Source organism: Notolabrus celidotus, chromosome 18 (genome assembly GCF_009762535.1).
Source record: "Notolabrus celidotus isolate fNotCel1 chromosome 18, fNotCel1.pri, whole genome shotgun sequence".
NCBI classification, from domain to species: domain Eukaryota; kingdom Metazoa; phylum Chordata; class Actinopteri; order Labriformes; family Labridae; genus Notolabrus; species Notolabrus celidotus.
The window spans coordinates 8,488,085-8,513,982 of NC_048289.1; the positions used below are offsets into that span (position 1 = coordinate 8,488,085).

The 25,898-nt window shown below is 39.0% G+C and overlaps 1 protein-coding gene across 1 annotated transcript; it reads right to left on the minus strand.

The window, feature by feature from the left end:
* Positions 1-1,200: 1,200 nt before the first annotated feature.
* Positions 1,201-25,413, minus strand: LOC117829644 (arf-GAP with dual PH domain-containing protein 1-like). The gene is made up of 11 exons (XM_034707243.1): positions 25,112-25,413; positions 15,000-15,127; positions 10,787-10,878; positions 8,413-8,495; positions 6,439-6,551; positions 6,152-6,298; positions 4,596-4,679; positions 4,255-4,317; positions 4,023-4,094; positions 3,699-3,927; positions 1,201-2,387 (listed from the first exon to the last, which is right to left on the minus strand). The coding sequence occupies exons 1-11, from the start codon at positions 25,200-25,202 to the stop codon at positions 2,359-2,361; spliced, it is 1,131 nt and encodes a 376-aa protein (XP_034563134.1). The 5' UTR covers positions 25,203-25,413; the 3' UTR covers positions 1,201-2,358.
* Positions 25,414-25,898: the final 485 nt, after the last annotated feature.

Consider the following 25,898-nt stretch of genomic DNA (forward strand, 5'->3'; position numbering starts at 1 on the left):
TTTACTTCTCAAAGTCTCTATACAGGCCTTTAAAGGCTTTTGTGGACAACCAATATATCAACGCTTGACTCTCATCTTGGACGTCAGGTTTTGAGAGTGAAGATGGAATTTTTGGGATTCAAAAGAGAATATATCTCAGGGTTCTGCTGCATCGACTTGAATTATTTTTTAACTTCTCTTTGAGTCCAACATAGGAGTGTAGCTCAATCTGTTTTAAAGTGTGCAGATCATGGTGAGAGTTGTGGCAAGAAAGTGAAGTGTGTTTCCCAAAATGTCCATATTCTGTTATGTAACTTGTCTTAACTGTACGGACAAAAATCTCACAACTCTAGTTGTAGTGGTTTAAAATCCCTTCAGTATTGTTCAACAATGAGATATGAAAGGACGTGATGGATTTGTTAAGTAACAGAAGCACTCCACCCAGTGGATGAATTGGTGCAACTGTACTGTCCTCACACAACTCAGGCTTAGAAATAATTGGACATTTTTAGAGGATTCAAAGGGTCACGTGCTCATATCTTTTAAACAACATCTGAAAACATATTTTAAACATAAGGCCTTCTAGTAATATAATGTTTTATCCATGATGCAATATTTTTTATTCATTTGTATTAATGGTTTCTTTTATTTAGTCCATGTCTTTAAATTTGTTGCTGTTTTTTGTTGTTTTAATTTTTTTAGTAGGTTTCACTCTTTAACACAGCTATTGCTTTTCTTTTTAAATGTCTTGCTAGTTCAATATGTCTCCCTGTCTTGATTTGTTCATTACTGTTGGGATTTTATAATGTAGCACTTTTTAACTTAGGGTTTGATAAGTGCTAGATACATACATTTCATTATAATTGTAATGATAATTATAACAGTAAAAATAATAATAACAATGGTAATAATAATGCAAATACTAATACTAATAATAATACAAAAAGCACAACAATAATAATAATAATAACAATAATAATAATAATAATTCTTCTTCTTCTTCTTCTTCTTCTTCTTCTTCTTCTTCTTCTTCTTATTATTATTATTATTATTATTTAACATGGTTGTTCTATATTTTTACCAAATGAAACGCTGGGATCTATTAATGTTATCATACAACACATGGAATAAACCACAATGCTGGCTAAAAACTAGTGTAGAGTGCATTTCTTGTAATGATGAATGCTGTGATGTGGTGCATTTAGATTAAAAAAATAATAATTCAAACAAACTGTTTATTATTACTGATCAGAATGACATAAAGTCCAGCAATAAGCCAAAGATAGTAGTAAACCAGAACGATCCTTTGATCCTTGACTTGAAAAAGATCATATTGAAATGGCACATGGTCCTAAAGATGACACAGATTGCTTGTCTTCTACACCAAGCACAAACCAAACAATACTACAGGTTTTTAAGTTAATCTGTATTCATTTTAAGTTGTGTTTTCATAATGAAACAACCCATAACTGCAGTTTAAGGGTAAACACAACGATGTGTCTTTTAAACAAGATGCAAAAGAAAAACCAAACAGCTGTAGATGTGTTATACAACTTACAATCTATCACATTACAATCCTTTGAATCAGCAACTGAATCCGTCGTCTAAGACTCAGTATGTTCAACAGTACAAATAAATAAGGGACAGCTGTCTAAATGAGGTTTTAAAAAGACCCTGTCTGGATGCAGATTAGCCACCTCGGGCTACGTTAACAGCGGCGGTAATCACTGAGAGTTGTCTGTTTTTATGCATATTTGTTGTTAACTGCACTTTGTAGGTTCAGGTTTAACAGGGTTTCAGTGCCAGAGGGTCAACCTCACAGCGTCCTCAACAAAAACATCACAAGTCCACACACACAGTAAGCCACTGTCATCAAAACTGTACATTCAATAAATTAACATTGCATTGTCTTTGTTCAGCAACCAGTGAAATGACTCTAGATTACATAATTACATCAGGTTACAGGTAGCAGTTACAGGTAGGGCAGCGGGATGGAGTGAGGGTGGGGTTGTTGCAGGGAAAAGGTCTACATGGCACATGGAAGAAAAGAAGTATGATAATGTATAGCACAAGGTTGGTAGGCGCAGTAGTAATGACATCATCTGCCCTTTGGCCTCTGATCAGTGTTTTGTCTCACGGCTGGCCCAAAGTCTTAGTTTCAAGTTTAAGTTTTCTATACACAGATAGACCTGTGTCCTTCCTTGTCTTAATCCTTTTTTCATCATCATCTTCACTCATCTCAGCTCATCCCAAAGCCTTTGTCCTGTACATCAACCCCACCCTTCCACCTCCTGCCTTCATCTGCTGTCACATGTTGGGATTGGCTCTGTTCTGAATGAGACTGGGCCGGACCAGCTGAGTTGGGGCCGACTGAAGACTTCAAGGCTTGTGTTTGAAATGGGCCTCCACTGCAAAGACACACACAAGGTTATGTTATACAAAGGAACAGGCAAGTGAAAAACTAATCTATTCCCAAATTTTCTATGACTTAAGTTTTCTTATTGAAAGTCAAAGTGGTTTTATGGTTTTATGTTAATTTGCATGGATTTGTATCGTTTGCTTCCCCTTCATTTCCTCCATATATAACTTCAAGCACATGCCAATTAAGATGATATAAAAACAACGGGTACCATGTGAAGAGTTTTTTGTTATTGTTTGTCATAGAAAGTAATATTGTATAGTGTATCCTTGAAATGTAATTATAAACAGTTTGTGTCTTTCATTTTCAGGACAGATTTCTGCTTCAGTGATGCATGAGACAATTTTGGTTGTCGCTCAGTCACTATGAATGGGACTCAACTGTCTCTGTGAAAACCAGAGGAATATTTTAGGACTCTAAAAACATGATAATATTAATATAAATAAACTTTATTGATATAGCACTCCAAAACAGGGTTATAAAGTGCTTTACAATTAAAAATGAAGAGAAGATTAAAGTAAAATAAAATAAAACATAAAAAAAGAGAAATGTGAGGAACACAATAATGATACATTCATTTTAATTAAAAAAAGGTAGACCAAGTATAATGAGGAGGAATAAAACAAGTAAAAAAAAAGCGAAAAAACAACAACACTAGAATAAAAGAAACAAAACAAAATCAGAGGAAAAAACAGACCAAAGATAAGAGATGAAAAGAGAAAAGATATCCAATATAAAATCCTGCCTTTGATACTGTCTTAAAACAGAATAAATGCAGCGTCTGGAGAATTAAAAAATGCTAAGATAACATGATGGTGTAATTGGTTATGTGGATTGAGTTTCTTGTACAATGGGCTTAGTTACATTTCCTGCCACAGGAGAGGAGCCTTTTAAAAGTACATTAAAGACCCATCTATTTAGCCAGGCTTTTATGTAAGGTTTTCCACCTTCATATAAAATTCACTGTTTTAATGTCAATTTATATTTCTTTTAACATTTATTATTTTATTGATTTTTAATTCTTGATTTTTTATTATTCAACAATTCATTTTTAATTTTTCTTAGATATTTGTCTTGACCTTTTTTATTACCTCAAATATTTTATTTATGTATTTATTTATTTATGAACCATTTTCCTTTGTTGTTGAACTATATAAACTGTATACAAATAGGTGTGCATTATTCTCTACTTCTTTATACATTTCTGTTTTATGCTAGTCGTTATATATTTATTTTACACAAGAATAATTGTGATGCGAATTAATCACTACAGTATTTAAATATTTTGACATTTTCCTACCTGCATATTCCTGGGGCCTCATTGGTCGATTAATGACCCTCTGAAAGGCAGATATCCAATCCCGTTGCTCAGCTTCTGTCTCGCAAGCAAACAGAAATTTCCTATCAGGCGTGACGATGGTGATGCCGTGGTTCCAATGGCAGCCCTGTGTAGATGGGGGCAAGCCTGACAACACAGTGTAGCTGTTCTCCTTACTGCCAATGAACACCTCACCACGTGCATAGGCATCCTGGGAAACACAGACAAAGCATGAGGGATCACTTTACCATTGAAGTGATAGATCAGAACAACAGGAAAGATCTAAGGGTGTAGTTCTCTTCTTACCAGAGGATCTTTAAAATACATAAGTCTTCTGTCATCCATAGTGAACCACCTCTTCTTGAAGCCCTCTGTGTGCTGTGGAAGGCAAAAGAGTCAACCAATGCTGGAAACAGTGGAAATGCATTGTTATTTTATGTGGTAATAAGGCTAAAAGGAAACCTTTATTTAATGCTTGACCTGCATACAATTGTTTTATCTACAGTGGCAAGATAAATTTGTTGTAACCAGCACAAACCTTTGGCCCCGTTTTCTCCATGAAGCCTTCCTTCATGAAGTTCCGAGTCAGTTTGGGCACCAGCTACAAGACAGGAAATGGTATCACATGAAATTGGGTTTTTGCATTACAAACATGTCTTTATGGTAATGTTATTTCAAAATAATAATTATCAAAAGCTAAGGTAGGATCTTCTTTTTTGTTTTAAAGCGATATTCAAACTCGAACCCTCTTATCTGTCTTAGGACAGATTTAATTTAACTAACATTTGAGTATTTGTCCGTGTCCCATTCTAGGTTCAGATGTGGTAAAATATTTTCTAACCATATTCAGCTGTAAAAGATATGATTAGTCACCCTTACCTCCTCATCACTTGCTCCAGGGAATGCCACCTGTAAGTAGTGGAACCTGGCTGCTCTGATAGAATTGAACCAGTCAACCATTTCCTGAAAGACACAAACAAACGACTCTCAGTGGCAACAAGTCCTGTGTGGATGTCATTTTGATGTGAAGGTATATTCTGTCAAAGGGGAGATGGAAGGCTTCAACACTGTATGGATACTGCAGTGCTGTTGATAACTTCAGTGATGGGGACACTGAACGAACCTGATGAACTCTATCAGTCACAGCAACACAAGTTAGCCAGCAGAGGGTGCAGTGCTGTTTCTGTCTTAGGATTCAGAATGGCAATGTATATCTTTCCCTCTCTTCTCTTTAAGGTTGTTTTTCCTGAAACATGTCCCTTTGTTTTTCTTTACTCTCTCTCTCAATTATAAGTCTCATTCGTTTTTGCTTTCTTACAAACACACACAGAAGAAGCACACATGAAACTTTTGGCTGAACATCCATAATGTGTGATGTTTCTACAGGCAAGTATTACATTTAATAAGTAGGGAGAGTAGATTTTGTAATAATTCATAATATTTTACCAAGATTTAAATGATTCCTGACATAAGGTCACCCTTTTACACATCCATCCATCCATCTATCCATCCGTCCATCCATCCATCCATCCATCCATCCATCCATCCATCCATCCATCCATCCATCCATCCATCCATCCATCCATCCATCCACCCATTTCCAATATAAATATAAACAAACAGAAACAAAACTAACTAACTCTCAAATGAGTGGGTACTCTGTGTATAGGACCAGAATATATATTTTCCTACATTCATATCATTGATATCAAAATACATTATTGCAGGATTTGTCAGGGCTGTACTGGGTGCAACCCCAAAAGGCGAAGCAATATACTATGCTCTGTTGTAGATAAAAGGACAAAATGGATATTAAAAAAATACATCTAAATGAAGTTTAGCCCCTCACCTCATGCAGGGTGGGATCCTGTGAATTTTGGGTAAATACAACAATACATCCAAGCTTGGGACTATGGTGAGAAGATACTGAATATCTGAGTTTGACACTTTCTCTCAATTTTAAGATCTGTTTGAGGTTATCTATATCCATACTGGCTCAAGCTGCAGAAATTGAAGCTCTATTTTTCCCACAGGCTCCTTGCAGCAACATAATTCCTATTCCTTCCATTTAGTATGGATACAAATACCAAAGAAGAGAGTATCCTAATACTCATTGTGAGCTAAAATATGTCACTGTTCAAATATTTCTGACTGACGTGTAGTTACTGTAGTCAAACAAATGCTACAAAAAAGAAGTGCTTCAGGAAAAGCCTTAAGGAAATGTATCATTAAATGAACATTTCAACTCCAAGGGTGTTTGTGAAAGTAGACTGCATGCATACTACTAAGCCTGTATTAGTGCCAAGTATTACTGTAATCCAAGGCTTGACATGCAAGAACCAGGTCTGAGAAAAATGCTTAATAGATGTTTCAAAGGTATACTGTGTGTAATGAGTGGAAATATGTTTGCAAAAATATGACACCTTAAGCTTTACCTTAGCATCGCTGTGGTAGACAAATATGTTCCTTGTGCTGTTGTCTTTCAGATAGGTGATTTGCAGACCACAGGGGTTGCCAATCTTGGCTGGTTGGAAAGTGGCATTGAGGGTTTCAATCTTCATCACTGCTTTTGGATCCCTTGCCTTTTGTAGAGGAAGACATAAACAACAAATAGGAAACGTAAAGTCTTCGATTTCTGGGTAAGACTGGCTTTTACCAAAGTGAAATGTTGCTGCTGTACACACCCTGTTGAATCTGTAAAAAGCTGTATCATCTCACTTACATCCTGCTTATTGAAGTATTTCAGCGCTCCCTCTCTCTCAGATAGGATGAACTTTCGGCTGAGAAACTGACCATTGTCTCTTCCTCGTTTCCATAGAAACCCCTCTCTGTATCCTGCACAGTGAAAAAACACGGTGTGGTGGTAAGGCTGACGAATCAGTCAAAGCAGATAAGAGATTTAACATGGAAGGGATTGATAATGGTGATGATGACATGTTGAAACTTGTTGATAAAAACAGATATTCCAGTTGAGAGGAAACCAAAGATCATTTGACATCACACTGAAAACATGATGATGGAAAAGAGACAGGGAGCTGAGAATGTGAAGAACAAAGACGGACAGAGGTGAGAGGAAAATACAGCATGAGACAGCACTAAGAGATTTGATTTTTTATACGCCAAGGAGCATTTCCTCTTACTCAGTCTCTTGTGGTAAAACAATATCTTCTTCTATTCTGGTCGCACAGTGAAGTGATTTCTATCCATTCTGAATCTATTTTTGAGAGGAAGATGGCAAAAACAAATCAGGTCTTATCTCACTGAAGGAACTTGTTCTAATTTCAGACCTTTAAACTTATCAGAGATGCTTCATAATGAGTTAAAACTGTAGAATAAGTAGAATTACATTATGAAAAACCACATGAAAGAAATTGGAAGACAGATTTCTCATTTGTATATGTAATAAATAAATGATAAAGCCTGTTTCTAATTACTACTAGATATAACCTAAACAAGTCATCATGTCAGCAAACCACAAATTGTTTATTCTTCCAGCAGATAGCATTAGCATTTATCTAACCATGTGTCTCTGACCACCTGCTTTGTCCCAGTTCCAAATTCAGACTCTTTTTGAGCTCTTTTTTTGGCTGCCCCAACTCCCAGGGAAAATATCCAGCTCTCAAGCTGTTAAGTGCAGGGCTATGTTCTCTAGCTAGCTGTTGTCTTGGTTTGCTGATTGGTGGCTCAATTTCTTCTTGTCCCCCCCCCCCCCCCCCCCCCCCACAAAGATGCTGCACCTGAGTCCAAAACTTAATTTAAAGGTAGTGGAAAGATAATATGATATATCAAAATGCTCCCTAGAGCTCAGGGGTACTCTTACATTGGTGCTTATTCCATTGGTAATAGTTGTATCCCTCATATGACTCATTTCTTGTATTGGCATACACTTTATTTACCTACAGCTCCTTTTTTCCCACATCATTTCATTATTCCACTTTCATTGATTTCTTCTTCTCTGTCTACTCGTCCTCTGCACGCTTTCCATATAATCTTCGTGTATGCATGTGTGTGGTTGTCACTGTGGCTTTGACTTTCTAACATGAAACATTCACCTACACTAGCATTACCTCATCGATCAATACCCCCCCTCCTCCCTGATCCCCACCCTTGTCCTTCTTGCCCGACACTCTTTTCTTCCTCCCATTCTTTGCATACTAGATCAATATTGACATTGGCTGCTGTGGAGGCCATGTTACCGCCACTCGTCAATCTCAGGTTACGAATGACAAACACACACAAACACGAAGCAGATGGGATGCAGTCGTTACAATAAAAGATGGAGAGCATGTTCAGATACATGTAAGAATGACTCCTATTATTACACCATGTGTGTGTGTGTGTGTGTGTGTGTGTGTGTTCATGAGAGGTCCTACACTGGAGCAATAAATGGATGAGGTCACTACAAGCCTATCAGAAAGCTCTGATTTCAACAAGATGATAAATGTATACTGGTAGACCCACAAACCCCACGTACAACTTTCATCCACTAGTCCTCCAAACAAAATCAACCAAAGAAACACACACACACACAAAGACTGTCTTGATGACTGATGATTACATTGTCATCTTTTCATTCAAACAATAAATGAATGAATCAAGAACATATACCGTGAGGACAATGAACCTCAGAACAAAGAAAATTATCCTGGGTAAGCACTTTGGCAAAACGAGTACAAACATTGTAGCAGGCACGTACCTGCAGAGTAAGGCTCCTGTTTCTCGATAAACTCAAACTCATTCCTCTCGTACTTGGCTCTGATCCATTGCTCTCTCAGCAGCCTGGAGGCAAGAAAAAACACAAACAGTTTGCTTTCACATTAGATACACTAGCACAAACAAACCTCATCTTCTCACACATATACTATTATATAAATGTTTTATTTTCTAAAAAAGTAAGTCTCGTTGCTATGCAGAAAAAAATCAGAGAAAGGAGATTTAATCAATCCAATACTACAATGATTATAAATAGGGATTGATGGCAGGATAACATGGTTGGCAATATCTTTCAAATGATAGTGTATGCTCCTATGACATCATTCTATTCTTCTAGGTCCTCAAAACACTTTTAAATACAAGTATATATATATATTCCTCTATTCGCACACGTTTATATAGCGATGGCAGAAGCTGCGGTACAAAGTGCCTACTCATCGGGAAAGGACTTCATACACACAGTCACACACTTAGGGCTACGTCTTTATAAGCAGAGTATATATATAAGTTTTGATAATGTATACATAAAAGAAAAAGTGTGCAAAAGGTCATTTAAAGTTTAAAGCCCCTGTGACGAACATTCAATTTTTGTTTATTTTGGTGACCAAGTGAAGTACCTTATCGCTTTGCTGATCTTGTCCTGTGTACGTGTAAGTGGTGTTTTCAAATGAAAATTTTCACCTGCTTCCTGTTTACAGTCAAACTTATTACTCACTGGAAAGAGCAAACAAAACATTTGGTGTTTTTATTTGACCCTGGCTAAAATGAATATTGGAAAAGCCTCTGAGCTCATGTTAGGCAACCCTTTCAGACATCTATCCCACTGGAGCGCAGTTAAAGTCATGATTATTGCTTTTGTTTCCACACCGTTTTTTAAAAAGCTGCAAATAAAGGTAGTCATCTCTGTTTTAGATGTTCTTCTTCAGTGTGAGAACAAAATGGCAACTGTAGGCACATCATGCCAGCACTCTCTCTTTTCCTTCTTCCTTCTTTACCTCCCTCAACCTTCCAGTCCTCCGTCAGGCTCAAATCTGTTATTATCCTTTATTCTGCATTAAATTTGAGTTTTTCTATGCACTACTTTTCTGTGACACAATTGTTTTTTTTACATTAAGGAGTGTAATGTTGTAATCCTGGAGGATCTTTCTTTGTATAAAGCCCTCTGTTGACAATAATCTCTAACACTAAACCTTGAGGTTCTCATGGGAGACAGGTGAGCGAGCACAACCGGACACAACTGCACAAATACACAGAGAGACACTTTAATCTTCTTTGAGCTTCCTCAGCTTCTGACTATATTTCAATCTAATTCTGTTGTAAAGGGGAGCCATAAAAAGAAAATGGATAGACAAACGCAAAGAAGCCAAGAAAACAAAAAGTGTTACATCCTCAATTTAATTGGATCAAATCAAATTAAAGAACAATTTAATCTGGGCTGCATAAAAGAGGTGGCCAGAACCTAACCTCAAAATAAACAATGGAAAGATATGTTACAGTTGGGCAACATACTCTCTTACAATGTTACACAGGTGACATCAGTTCACAAAAAAAAATAACCGTGAAAATAAATTAAGTGACAAAATACTGTCGTTTTTGCAGCTTTTTGGTTGGCCTTTGCTTCTCATTGCACGTGTGTAAGTATGCTACACATGGCAACATTGTTTACCAATAACATTTACATGAAGACGATCTCTGGCCAGTAAAGCCAGCTCTCTTCAAGGTTGGGAAATGTCTCACACTACACCCCCCCCTATTGATCATCACTAAAGACACAAAGAGTTGTGACTAGACTGTTGAACATATTTCAATACATTCCTTTATCTATCTTACTATCTATCTATTAATTCAGCAACGAGCAATGAGATTCAGCAACTGTACATTTTATAGACACCCAAAACACACAACACTCATTTTGAAATTAATATTATGTTATCACAACAGGTGATCCACATGTGGACAGGGCTTGTTAATGGTGTATCTTCTTGTAACAATCCAACACTACTGTAGTGCAGAATTACACCGGCAGCAACTAGCTGCACATGACTTTTAAAACAGCAGCATGAGCAGGTTCCTATTTAGCATACGAGGTTGCATCGCAGTCACTGCACTGCAATGCAGGAATGTATTAAAGGACCTCTTTTCCCTCTGATCACCTGCAGAGCATGTGACAGGCACTGCAGGTGATCACAAAGGGGCTGAGAGTGACAGGAAATTGTCTAATCATTGATTTGTGGACATTGATCTTATACAGATTAGAAATAAAAGTGCAGAAATGTTTGGCACGGTACCTGGATGGCCCATCCAGGTATTGTCACATTGCATGATTCAAGATTGCAACTGAAGAAACGAGTACTTACTTGCAGTCTGTGTGTGTTGGTCTGTAGTAGAAAGCAGGGACCTTCTGCTCATATTTGGCTTTGGCAGCGGTGTTGCCGAGAGCAGCCACTAACTGAAAGAGAAAAAAGGACAACACCACCTGGCCATCTTATAACTGTATTGTACTTGTTTCCATTCTATATGTATTCTGTCAGTTTCAAAGAACATATTTCAGTTGTTTACCAGCCACAGTGAAGAGATGAAATACTGTGAAAGTTATTTTTGTGATTTGACATATCAGCCATAACTATTTTGAGTGAATCTTCTCCCAGCTGCTGTGTCATCGTTGTAGTCAGTTGGGTTTTTCTCAACTTTGCAGAAAGTATGATGTAAAAACATATGAAATAAAAGGATAATTAACTTCTTGTTCTTTATGTAAGTTATACAATTTGAATTTTAAAATAAAATACTTTCATAGCAAATACCCATATTATTTTAATTTAAAAATAAGGACTGAGAGAATGGTGACAACACAACTTTAGTGGGAGACAACAATTTAATTGAAATACAACAGCAACAAATTTTCTAAAACACAGAAAATCTGAATTATGACAGAAGTCGACAATAAGGCCCTGCATCGCTGTGAGATTGGTATGTAACTGGTATCACTGTATTGAGGTTTTTCTACCTTTTGCCCTCATTCTCTCTGTTATGTATTCCATCAATGAATGATCTCTGACTCCTGTCCAGCTTGCTGAATTCCTCAACACATCCCTCTTGCTCTCTGTGACGCTTTACAAAAAATGCTGCACAATGTTTTTTTTTAGATAAAGGTAAAATCGCTGCAACAAATACAGCAGGTCGCAGAGCTCAACATGTGACACATCTGCTGCCTGAACATAGCTTATACGAAATGGGTGTGATCTAAGGGAGGCACATCTAAGTCTTTGCAGAGACACTGACCCTGTCAAACAGTCAGAGGAGATGTGTCCTCAGACACTCAGATCAGCCCACTTTCCACCAATAGCTCCACCAGCAGTGAGCACTGACAACTCTCCAACGTGCTATACAAGATGTTGCAGAACAATCAGACACCCTGCCAGGTACAGAGACTGTGTTGTGGACAATTAATGGTTTGTGAGGTCAGGGCAGATGTTTACTGAAGATACATTTTAAATACATTTACAAAAAATAAAAAAACAAAAACCAACGGTAAGAAAACAAAAGGAAAGGAAAAACGACTGTTTTTTTTTATCTTCTTTGCTGTTGTTTTAAATTCAACTTGACATTTGATTGAACTCATTGAGTTTGTAAATTTAAGCCTTGATGAAACTGGTTTGTTAATATGTTTTAAGCATCAAAAGTTCAAATGAAGGTGAAGTGAAAATGAATGTGACTGGATCCTTAGTCTATGTCCCAGTCCTGAAAAGGGGGAATGTGATATATTTTCATGGAGGTCAGCTATGTTAGTCTATTATGATCAGGCGATCAGGGCTCATTGGCTTATGTCTGTTGTTGTTGCTATGCCCGCCAATAAAAGGCTCTACAATGACCTGCAGTCTCATCTCTGTGTGTCTGAGTGAGAACACACTACAATAGTGTCCATGTACACGAACCACAACAAATACATTATTTTCTTTCCTGGATTGTTAATCAGAAGATTGTTTTTCTTTTGGATGTCACTGTTTTTGATTTGGATATCATTGAATCTCCAATGAGTTACTTGCTATATCTAACACAAGTTTGCAACAATATTAACAACTAAATAGCATTTAGGGTTAGGTATTAAGCCAGAGTAGGGTTAAGGCAAGACCGTTGGCAAGGCCATAGATTGTAATCAGCCCCAAAGGGTAGGTTTAGGCACATAGTCCACATACTGATACCAAGGGTTAGGGTTAGGCACTAAGCCTGAGTGGTTGGAGTTAGGGAAAGACTGAGGGCCGGGGGATAGACTGCCAGGGGTTGAGTTAGGGTTAGTATAAAGTCCACTGACCAATATCAAAGGTTAGTGTTAGGCACAAACCCTGAGTGGTTAGGGTTAGGGCAAGGGTTTGGGAGGGCAATAGATTGTAATCAGACTCGAGGGTTAGGATTAGGTATAAAGTCCACGGGCAAATATAGAAGGGTTAGGATTAGAGTAACACAGCATAAGTCCATTTTGTTTTCCTTTTCTTTGGCACAAAGAAAGTTTTGTCATTTAAAAGAGAAATTAGTTTTACTGTGGTTATTAATACCATTCACAAAGGAGGCAGCTGAGGTGGTTCGGGCATTTGATAAGTATGCCTCCTGGAATCCTCCCTTTGGAGGCATTCCGGGAACGCCCACCTGGACAGAGGCCTCGGGGCAGACCCAGAACACAGTGGGGGGACTACATATCCCATCTGGCCAGGGAACGCCTCTGGATTCCACGGGATGAGATGGAAAACGTTGCTGGGGAGAGGGATGTCTGGGTCGATTTTGCTTAGACTACTGCCCCTGGGACCCAATTTTGGATAGAGGGAGGAAAATTAATGGAATATCATTCACAGACTATAAACCTTTTTCATTTAAAATGTGAAATAATTGATTCACATGTAAAAGAGTAAACTATAAATGTTATAAACAGTGGATTCATTTTAAGAGGCAAATAGAGTTAAGATTCCGTTATATAGAGAGAATTTGGTTCACTGACAGTGATTTAAAAATATTGTACAATAAGTAATGAGAGATATTTCCCTGTGATGTGCAGTTTAGTCTGAGATTGTTCCTGAAGCTAGGTGATCCAGTTGATGGCGAGCCAGGATCCAAAGTGAGAGCAGTGAGAGAGTCCAACTTACTGAGAGTATCAACCACATTACTTCTGTGCAGATAAGCAAAACAACTTTTGTCTTTTTGTAAGCTTTGATAATCGTGTCTTCTTTGCTTCTTTGTCGAACCTAGAGTTGATTTGTAGAGGTATCACAACAGGTCTCAGCTCACTGTAAATACATCAGTGTAAGAGTATGCAGTGTTATATAATTATGTCACCTCCCCATTCTCCTCTTAAGGGTGTCCCCATTAGACCCTAATCATTGTCCTCCCACACCTCCTGCTTCTCCTCATGACTCATATCAGTTAACCTCCCACATAGTCCTCTTTGTCACCTAGTGATGGTGTTAAGCACTGGCGTGATTCATCCAAGGGACAACTTGAAACACATTTTGACTAGCCTTACAAATGAAAGCCCCATAAGATGTGCTCTGTGCGGCACTGAACTCATATTTCTTGGAAATATGTTTTTCAGAGGGTATGTTTGAAGGGGACACAAGTTAGCTCAGCATCTTTTTACACACAGTACATGGTAGAAAAATGTTCATTAGTCTCATTAGTAGTTTGTTATCATATTGATCACTATGTGGAAATGATCTCCTTCCAAAGGGAGGTCAGAGGTCAGAGGTCAGGCCTAGCCACAGGTGACTTTTATAGAGCAGAATTGAAAAGGATCTCCTGTAAAATGATTACAGATGAATGGAGGCAAACATAGTGACATAGGCTATAACAAGCTATGTCAACTAGATCTATGGTTTCTTTGTGCAAAATATTAACTACTCAATAGAGCTAAAGAATAAGAAATGCATCTACAGTAGGTGACAGCAAACAATCCATCACATTACCTTCAAATCAGCAGGTTCCCCTACCTTGTTGACATTGACACATCCCTTAATGTGCATACTTACTGGTACACTGCTTTAGTTTGCCAACATATGAATATCATACTATATTCATAATTTCAGAACCATTCATGCAGACATATTGGATCTTAACAGAACTGTTCTGCATTTTTAAATCTTACTGAAATGTTCTTAGTTTGGTTTCTTGCCGAGAGTTTAATGAGGTGATGTATAATGTTCTCTCCTCCATCTCCATGTCTGTCACTTCTCCTCCACCACCCACTCGAATAAAGCACTTGTTTCATAGCATCTTGGCAGAGGTAATATTTGCTAAATATTACTAAAATACTGACACTTCCATGTTTGTTCTCTTATCTCCTTCTGTTTTTACAGCATTACTTACTGCAGAGTGAGTGTGAAATCTACTTTTTATCACACTGGCTCTTTAAAAGTTGCCCACAAAGAGAGCAGAAGGCCACTGTTTGTGTTAATGATGTAATCTAACAAACACAGGTAAGCTTGTGCAGTAAAATAGAAAGCAAAATCTGAAAATGCACACACTAAATATCTGCAGGAGTGTTTAGTTTATGTGTTTAAATCTATATGCGTACTGCTATTGCCCTACCTCTACATCACTGGCATCCCATGTTTCCTGAATAGACTTGACTCGGCTGATGTGGGGAATGCTCCGGTGAAGGAGTGAGCAGGCCTGGCAAACGAACACACCTAAAGTCAGCGATGCCCAGTCCGGCTCTGCAGAAGAAAGGAGGAGACAAAAGAGAGTGGGAGCAGGAGGAATTAAAGGAATAGGGCGTACGTTTTGATAGAAAATGAGTTGAGAGAGGAAATGAAGATGGCTCCAAGCTCAGGAGAACATGAGGATGAAGGGGGAAAGGCTGGTGGAGACAGAGGCAAAGAGAACACCAGCTCTAGATTCAGGCTTTAAGTGTTGATGTTTTCGCTGTTTAGAGGTAACATGCGTGCGTCGTGTATAGGTGGCCTGGGACACAAATCCAGCACCACACTCTTTAACCCAGATCACATTCTGCTCACTACCAACATGAACATGTGACTAAACACACATTTTTATTTCAGCAAGAGAGAAATAAGCAACTCTCACCAGCTAGACTTGGAAAACATTGGAAAAGAGACAACATGGAAGCTTTTCTCTCCACAGTGTGACACAGCAGCAGCATTTGTTGGTGTAAAGCAAGGACACATTCATGTCACTGAATCACATATACTTTAAGTTTATCAATGCAAATGAAGTCACAGTGTGCCAGGGCGAGTGGTAGAGTGTAGTGAGAAGTAATGTCAAATATGGAAAGGAAGAGATGAAATCCAGACCGGACCGTCACTCTCAAGGTAGAAATAATCTGAATGTTAAATATAAAGCTTAGCAGGCAGCCATGCAAACTGAGTCCTTTACAGAGCATGAAATATATGAGGCGTATATAACTGTTCACTGGCACAAAGATGAAATATCAATTGCTTTTGAACACTTGGATTGGTGTCTCTTTTTTACCATGGGAAACCGTGACAGTTGTTTCTTTCATCTAAAGACTGAAACATGACTCTGTGTAATAGTTTTTTGGATCAATCAATCACATGAAAAGCCATTGAGGAAATAAATATAGAATGTATGACTTTGTTCTACTTCTTGCTCAAGATGCTGTATAAATGATGTTGGAACTGGCTGCAATAAATAGTTGGTTCCCTCATGATTTCACATCGACATCTGAACAAAAATATACAGTTGACCCCTAGCTGAGAGTAAAAGATGGTTAAACATAAACCTACTTGTCTGGAGTGGAAACACTACTACTACACTACACTACTTTCTAGTCTCTTTAGATAACAGGGAAGAGATTTGTCTTAGTGTTACTGTATTCTGCCAGTCTTTGAACTAGAAAAAAGAAAGTCATAATTCACAAATCTTAGTCCGCCAAACAGCATCAACATTAGATCAGCACCACGGACAGCGCAGGATTAAACACACACTTTTACTTGAGGTTAAAAGATCTCAAGTAATGTCAGTTTATTCTGTATATTAAAATGATCATAACAATCCAGTGTCAAACCAGCTGCCCACATTTCTCTTTTGTTGTCACACCTGCAGGAACCCACAAACAAAATCAACAAAGTATAGATTTCACTTTCCAAGGTTTGTTTGTTTCTCAGAAAATGCCTGCTGGCAGAGCTCCAGAGAGATCAATTATTCAGTAAGAGCTTTAGAGACTAACTGAATACAAGTTTATACTCTGGTTTAGATCCATCCTTCGGTTTTCTTTCAGGAAAACTTTCAAATGACTGACAACATTCAGAACACACAAAGATTTATAACACAAGGAAAGAAGTTTGCTATTTTAGCTTTTGTGAAGCTGCATTTTAGTTATTCTAACAATTTCCTGTAGTTATGGACTACCTTGAAAAGCCTGCACAAAAACAGGGCACACAAATATCTATCTATTGGGTCTGTCCTGTAATATCTCAAAGACTGTTGGGTATCATGGATGGAAATGTCCTTCAGGGTGAAATTATATCACTTTGCTGATTCTTTATTCAGCAATTGTTGTTTGCTATGGTTCCTGAAAGCCATCTCCTCTAAAGTCAGCGTAACGTAAAGATATTAAACTTACACGTTTTGCCTAAATAAGGGAATGGCTGACTTCATTGAGGCAGGGACCCTGTAGCTGTTTGCAAAGAGGCTAAAGGCCCACCTCTGTAACTCACACTGGCTCTACAGAAATTAGGTTGAGGTCAGTATTTCCAATAACGCACCCGCCAACAATGGGCTTCAAAACTCAGCTTCAGAAACAGATGGGTGATGTGAAGGAGACTACGTCCATTTATTATACAGTCTATGATGCAAACCAAGATGGTGAACGTCACATAATACACACATCTTGGTAACCTTTGAAATGATTCATTTTGATAACAAACTTAAAATCGCCCATGTCAGTGTACTGTACTGGTCTATTTCTAATAGTATCGTATTAGCACATGTTTTAAGCTACATAGTGCATGTATGGTCACAAGCATCTCAAAGCTCCACATCCTCACCACAGTCTCTCTCCATCTCACCCTCTATGAAGCTGCCATTTCCACACAAGGAGGCCCTCAGCATGGTGCACCACAGACATGTGAATACACACATGCATGCCCCAGTGTGCGGTACTTAAGGGAATAATGAGTGAGCCAGTTGAGAGGGAGAGAGGCGGGGAAAGGGCAAAACCAAAATACTGTTCTTGCATTTCTGTGCTCTCTCGAGGCCAGAGAAAGCCTAGATGGAGACGCCACAGAGCAGCAGAGGACAGGTTCAGAAATGTGAAGATGATGGAGGAGCGTCAGGGAAGAAAGCATAGTGAGGAGGGACAAGAGTAAGAGTGTTGGTTCTTAAAAGGCTGAGAGATGATGTGAGCTCACAGGATCCCCAGAGAGTCTTACTGACATCCATGATAATCTCTTTTGAGTTGATCCATTTTACCCAAATAGAAGTCTGCAACATTTCTGAAAATGTCAATTCATCTTTTAATCTTAGAGAACTGTGACAAAGCACAAAGCACTGGACATGATTCAGGGTAAAGGACTCAAACCTCTCCCTATTTCTATCTGTTACATATCCTTTTCCCCTGTAGTATGTAACACTACACACAAACCTGCTGAAACTACAACACACAACCAGCCAACCAGGGATGATGTCATCACTGTCTGAGCCAGGCCTAGCAGAGAAGCAGACAGCTGTCACTAAGAATACATTGACCACATGACTTTACTACACACATGCAAAAGAGGAGACGTGCACAGAGGTCGCACAGCGCGTAGAAGATGTTTTTCAACCAAGTGTTGTGGACAACAGATGAACTGTAGGAGATGGGAAACTCCTGTTGTAGTGTTGTCTCCTAACGGTGCATAAACAGGCAAGTTAAGAGCCGTGTTTGAGAGGCAGAGAGTTGCTTTACATCCGTTCAGTCTCCAAGGATTCATTGAGAAAAAAGGTTCGTTTTGCAGGAGTTGTGGAAAAACAACAGTTTGTGATACTACCTCAGAAGGTTGAAGAAAGGAGTGCCTGTGGGGTTGCTGCAAGCCAGATGCAAGAATGAATGAGAATTTATACAATGGCAGTCCCAGGGCTGTATATATTTGCAATAATTGTGATACCATACACACTAGAGTTTGCTGAACTGTGTCTGTGTCTGTGGTTTACTATGCCCACCATGAAGATAGATGGAGGATAATGGTTATTTGGTGCTGTTGGTGAGGACCTGGTAAATGATATAGCTGTTTTGGACGGTAAGTGTTGTTCAGTGTCAGTGAGAACAACCAATGAAGCAGTTTCTCTTTGAGTTTGCCTCCTTTAATTTGATGTGCAGAAATTACAACTGAGCACAAGTGAAGGTAAGTGGGAATGAGTGCTTACCAGATGTGTGTGTGGTTTATTTCCCACATCTTAGCATCCAACACACAACTGGGATGCAGGAAACACCAACAACTTTGACCTTACGCTGAACACAGCTTATAGCTACTGAAGACTGTCCTCTATAAGGTGAGCAGTCCTGCACTGGTACATTATGCATGATTCTTTAAGTGTCTATCATTGAATTTTGCATCCTGACACAGATTTTTCAAAAAGAAAAAGTCAGTGCTCACTAATTCAAAATAATCAGACTTCAGAGTGCATTGCATTTATTATGTTGTGTCTCTATGATCTCAGCATGCTTAAATGAAGACTACAAAATTACTATTTTACCCTGAGTAGCTGTTAACTACAAGCTGTAGTTATTTTCATACAGTTGTACAGTACATTCATTATAACCACCTTCTTTTATCCTCCTACGCCTCAGTGGAAGCCCACTCCACTGTCAGGCACATAAATCTCTACAAGAACGGGAGATATCTTCTTATTCATGTAGTGTGCTGTTTTGTTCAACAACAAAGAAATAACAATCAGAACTTTGGTGTATTTTCTCAGAACAGAACAAAACCAGCCTGCACTACCACTTCATTTGGTCAAGCCTTTTGTCATTGCTGACATCAGCACAGGCACGTTCCTTAATTAACTTTATAAATGGTTTACATGTAATCTACTGGATTGACCAGTGTTTGAATGTTTGCTTTATTTCTGTGGTCAACGTTAATTAGGCCCCTGGCACTACTTAGGATTCTGAAAGTCTCAAATGCAAGCAACAAACGTTTACAGAGAAATCTGGACACCACAAGTCTTGTGTGTGACAGTGTGTGTGTGTGTGTTACAAGTTTTTTGCTAGGTCTGCACAATCTGGTACAACAAAGTTCAGTAATACGACAGCACTATGCATGGATTAAAAACAAATATTTAGTTCAAGGTGCATTGACAGAAGCTTTAATAGATTGTGTTTCGACTTGGACTTTAGATTGTGTTTCATTCACTCTACCTTACCTTTGTATAATCATTGTACAAAGGAAATGTATAACCCTAACTCCCCCCTGCCCCAGCTCCAGCAGTTATAGTTTCTGCAATTCTACCAACACCTTCCTCACACCTCAGAGGACTGCAGTGGCTCCTCTCTAGAGAGAGTAACGTGTTTGGTCGTCCTTAACAAAGGGCAGAACATTTGTGCTGCTGAGCTAAAGAGAAAGCCTGCTGTATAAGCTCCCAGCTCAGCCTCTTACAGTCTCATCTGAGCACACCGGCAGGAGGAAAACAGGAAAAAAAGCAAAGGTAAGGAAGGGCAGAGTAAGAATGACTGAGCATAAAAATCCACAAGCAGTGTGTGCCCAGTACTACTTTGTGTGGTTTCAGACCAATTAGAGCAGACTTCCCCTTTGCCCAGTTTATGCTGTGTCTATGATGGAAGATAAGACAGGGGTGAGGGAGGGCATACAGGTCACCAGATGTCAGCCTGGATTTCCATGTTAGATAGAGGCATGTATGTGATAAAATGCAGACTTAATAACTTCTTTGCTTTTTGATTGAGAACTACACGTTTTACCCTTGATACATCTAACTGAATTTGTTCACAGATAATGTTACTGTGGGTTAATGTATTAACAAGGTTAACATGGTTCAAACCCACTTTACATGACATGATTAAATTACCTGATATATTCTACTCATACCCTCCTCATGTCCTTCCTGAATTAAGCTCACACTCACGCACAGATTAAACCTGTTTGTTTGGTGTTTTGAGCTGTAATTAATCACAATCAGACATGCTTTTCTGACAAAGCCACTGAGATTAGATCCTGTTTCCATCTAGGAAGAGGAGGTAGTACACAAATCAATAATTCATATCTTTACTATAGTAAGATGTGAACTAAAAGCTTGGGAATGCCGTAGCAGAGGAGGGGGAAAGGTGACACTATGATTGATGGATGGTTACTATTTCTCTTTTTCTTTACTCTGTTCAACCTACACCCCTGAAATGTCATGAAATGATCCTGTTTTTAGAAAGCAAGTTTAGGTAGAAGCAGTTGATGCATTCAGCTTTTGACCAAAAAGCAGCTCCACTAGCAGTTATCTTAAGTGCCTTTCTCAAGCCAATTTCAGCAGCTACTGAGGGATAGGTGGGCATCCAAAAGTCACAATGAATGCTGGATATATTCCAGCTCTGATAATCCAGTCACCCTGGTATGGTGATGGGTATTCTGGTTGTCTAAGAAAAGAATAGAAACCCTTCTCTGTAAACTTCTCTGCATTTTTGGTCTGTCAAGAATATTAATCCTTCCTGGGGTCCAGAGTTTGTTGTTTAGGTGCAGCAGCCTTTCCTCTGTTGCATGTGAAGTTTTTAGATGTCATATCAAACTTATAGCTGGTCTCCCCAAATTATAATATTGTATTGCAAGTGGCTGTAGGACTGTTTTTGCTATCTAGTTCAAAAGTTCAAAATTCTCCTGTGTCAATTTCCCCTTTTGAACTGTGTCCCTGAAGAGGTACCATAGGCTGCTGCAAAGCTGTTGATGTTGTTGCTGTAATCTTGCTGTCTGTTCACATGTGTTGTCCTTACATCAGTGTTGCATTTATTATTTTCTGATTACATCAAGCAAAGCCAGAACGGTTACACTAAAAGTGCTTTTCCACAGCAGGAACTTTCCTCCAATAACCAGGGACCTTCTGAGGAACTGTACATTTCAACAGCAGAAACCAGGGTCTAAATCAAGTTCTAGGGTACTTGATTTAACCCTTGAAATGTCCCTTATTTGGGGGGTACTTTCCAATGGTCCAGGAACTTTGGCGGGCAGGGCCTGCAATGCTGAATGTTTCTGATTGGTGGAGTACCCGCCTTGTTTTTATTTCACCAGCTGTCCATAATAATATTAAACTCACTTGATTTCATTAACTTTACTTAATGACTCATTCACAATAGTCTTCTTTGAGCCTGATAGCGCAAATGCATCTCAGCTCCTCAAGTTTACAACAGCTGTTCAAACATGAAAAGAGTCTTCGGGAATGCATCCTAGATTAGTATTTCTTAAAATAAAGTAATATCCTCATCAGAGAAATATCTAATGACAATCTAAAGATGTTTGTGAGGGATGCATTCGGCTGAGAGTCACCAGTTAACAGGGTTGCTTTTTACACCAAAACACCTGTTGATCTTTGCCATGGATTTTAAAATCTGTCATTACGCTTTACGAAATCAGCTTTGTTAATAGCATGACTGTCCTTCCAAGTGTTCATCTAACAAATCAATTTGCAATGCTATAAAGCCCGATCAAAAAAAATCAAAGCTGAATCACTTCCATGCGAACTGGCTAACTGTGATGTTGCACGTGACAAAGCCGGCCTGAAGGCAACATCTTTGTTGTATGACCTTCGTCTCTTTCTTACTGGCTGCTCCTGGTCTGGGGGTCTAATTTAGAAAGTGAAATTAGTATCCAAGGCAATTCAAACATAAAATGTAAGGGCATGTGTTAACTAATGGCATATCTTTGTACCAGAAGCACCTTTTTTAAAACAATTCTATTCATGGTTGATGGTCAGTGTCCTGGAAGTGCAATAATGGTATCTTCTATTTTCTGGTTGCTGTGCTCACAGCCAGGGGCGTCATGCAAGCCAGCATTTATTGGGGGCACAGTAAGAGTGGGGATCCTTCCCAGAAAAAACAATGATGTCATTTTCAGAATTTTTTAGATATGATAAGACAGGTTATAAGTACGCTTAACTCATAACAGTTCATGTAAACATGTTTTTAAATAAGTGGTGATGCTCTCTCTTCAGCAGCAAAAGACACATAGCTACCTGTGTCTATATCTGTGTGTATCTGTGTGTCTGTGTTTACCTGCTGTCAGATATGACCTCATGGAGTGGTTAGAGGTTTGGATATAGTATATGTACATTTTGTATATAAAGTAGAGGACTTGCTTTGACTTGAGATACTATTAGAGCTTAGCGGGTCCTTCAAAAAATGATGGTATTAAAATAAAATTAAGGTATTAAAAAAATTCAAATTAAAAAAAAAATGTGAGTCACTATCAGAGGGAGCTTAAGTGTCACCAGACAGCTGTTATGACCTAGCAACAGTAAGCACTGGTGAAAAGTGCCTTGAAATAGAGACAGTGAATGCTAAAAGGGGGAAAAATTGTGTTAATGGAAACGAGCCCTAAGGTCACAACACAGCATTATGATGACAGGGTCATCTGTGATCTGACAAACTTGTTGGAAGTCTACTCAGACAGCGAGCTGATTGAAAGGTTGTTTTTTTGCAGGCAGGCCCTGTTTGAAGAGCTCTCTGCTCAACTCTGACATGTATCAGACAGAAACACAGCGCTCGCCCCATCCCTTGCTGCTCTTCGGTTTGATGCACATGGAGCTTTCAAAACACACATGATAAATGATAATTGGACAACAGCGAGTGTTAGAAGTTTAGGAGTGTACAAGAATGTGTGGCAATAGTCACCGCTATGTGTGCATTGTTATGCATTATCAGACAACGCACTGCTAAGAGCGATGCCATTTAGGCTTCATATGGTATTCAAGTCAAGAAGCTTGGAGATAAGTCAATGAGAACATTGTGTTTAACTCCAAGCTGGTGCACTTGGCTTCTGACCACCATTGGTTGGCAAAGTACATGGCTTCATTAATGAAGTCAAATTATAGATCCTCCTCATCAAATATTATTCTAATTTACTGTAAGTGAAGGTCAAATTATTCATTTTTAAAGTATTTCAAGTAATTTTTATTAACATCTCAGATGTACTTTCACAATGCATGACAGCAGTCAAGAATACATGGGCGTACATTCTGCTACATTATGTTTATTCAAAAGACATGAGTTCTACAAGGATACGAAGAAATAAAAGCGGCACACACGTTACTGAATGCACAGACAAGTTGGGTTATAATGTTCATCTGGAAAAAAAAAAATGTTCAGCTTGATACATTGACATGCTTTCTCGGGCAAATCCCGTTCATCCGTGATGAAGTGTGTGTGTAGGAAAAAGAGAAAACATTTAAAATTATTTGAATCATTCTTCATTTCAAAAACCTCAAACGTGGCTTAAAATATGGCCATGGTGCTCAGGTGGAGAATCGCCATCCTACTAGGCCTTAACTGTCATTTCCACCACTAAATGAGCTGCCTAATCTAAGTGACGTTTGTTCTATGTTCAACCATAAAGATGCAATCCACACAGGTATGGCTACACCACTTAGACAAACAACAGGCAGAACATGAACAGTTTACTGTCTTTGGCAAAAGATTTCATGAAAGACAAGAACATTCATCTGCTGAATGAAAAGCAAAAGTAGTGAGTAATGAGGGTATTAATTCAAATGTAAATACAACAACAACAACAACAACAACAACAAAAATATATAGCCTATTAATATTTACATTCATATTTCTATATAAATGATTTCTCTCCTCTAGTGTCTGCTGCTCAGTTAAAGCTATCTTGTAATGTGTGAGCTCCACTGGCTCCAAACTGTGCTCAGCTACAACCAGTCCTCAAAGGAGCCGTAACCAGGGCCAATAAATAGGCATCCTGGGTGGGCTGGGCTCCAATCACTGGGCGTACATCCCGTACTGGAGCCTCTGTGGCCACTTACTGGTTTATTGCCATTTCAGTGAGAAGAAAGGAGGGGGATGAGGATGAGGAGGATTAAAGGGGGGGAAAGCATGGGAACAGGACAGAAAGGGAGGATGGAGAAATGCTTGAAGGGATGGAGCCCTTTTTCAGGGGAATAATCCTGCAAATGCAAATTACAAAGACAGACAGATAGACAGATAGACAGATAGACAGACAGACAGACAGACAGACAGACAGACAGACAGATAGATAGATAGATAGATAGATAGATAGATAGATAGATAGATAGATAGATAGATAGATGGCCAACTGACCAAGCTGTAAGGTGTGTGCTGACAGAGAAGAACATGATGAGACCATGCACACTGCAAACAGACAGAGGAGGTACACACTCTTTTCAGTAATAAGCTCCGGCTGTGTTAGTGGACATGTCTTTGTGCAGTCTCACACCATGACAGCCACAACCTTAAGTGCTTTATGTGTCAGTAGCGCACACTGAGTCTGGAGCCTTCAGTTAGGGTTCTTTTTTTTTGTACCCATGGGGTGTTTTCAGGTACATGTGTCCTGCCAGGCCTCTTCTCTTCATGTATCTAGATATGAAAAAGACTTGATGGCTTATAAAGCCCCAGCTGGCTCATTTAACCACCTTACTGTGCATCTGATATAGTGAAACTGCAGAGCTGCACTACCTATAGGCTACATCACAACCCATACGGGGCTGCTTACCTGGGTTGCCGCAGTCCGCACACGTTTCGTTGCCCGGTCTCGTCAGCACGTCTTGCAGGAGCCGGTTATTCCCCTCCGGTTCCTGCGCCATGGTGAGATTATCCGTCCAGTCTCACCGAGGAGGGAAGAAGCCTGCCCCAGAACATCCGCGGCTCGAGCCCAGCAGACTGACGCACAGACAGACAGACTCCTGATCACCTGTCACATCCAGTCTGAGGCAGAGAGGGAACACCTCCAGGAGAACAGGCTGGCCGAGAATGAACGATCTGAGCCGAGAATACACCTCTCTCTCTCTCTCTCTCTCTCTCTCTCTCTCTCTCTCTCTCTCTCTCTCTCTCTCTCTCTCTCTCTCTCCCCAATGCACTGTAATCAAGACTGTGCAGACCGTCCCCTCCTCTTCCCTCTGCCTGTCGTTATCTTTTCTCTCCTCATTTCGCTCTTATGTCTTGTGACAGCGAGACATCCAGTGGTGAACAAGAAGAAGGGTGCCATAGGGTACAAATATTGAAATTAAATTGTAAGCCATCCTTTTTTGTCTTTCAAAACAACGACCCTGAAGTTTATTTAAAGCTCCCAGTTTCTGAGCCAGATCTTCAGATTGTTTATCACTTTGGTGAAGTTAAAACTGTAATACAGACTGTAAAGTAAAATAGCCTTTGTCAAAAATTTACAATATGAAATATGAAACAGCACCAAAGTATTGTTAAAGCATAATCAGATATGAAAATATGGGTCAAGATAATTGTCAAGACACTTTCGAAATGTATGAAATGATAGGCACAATTTC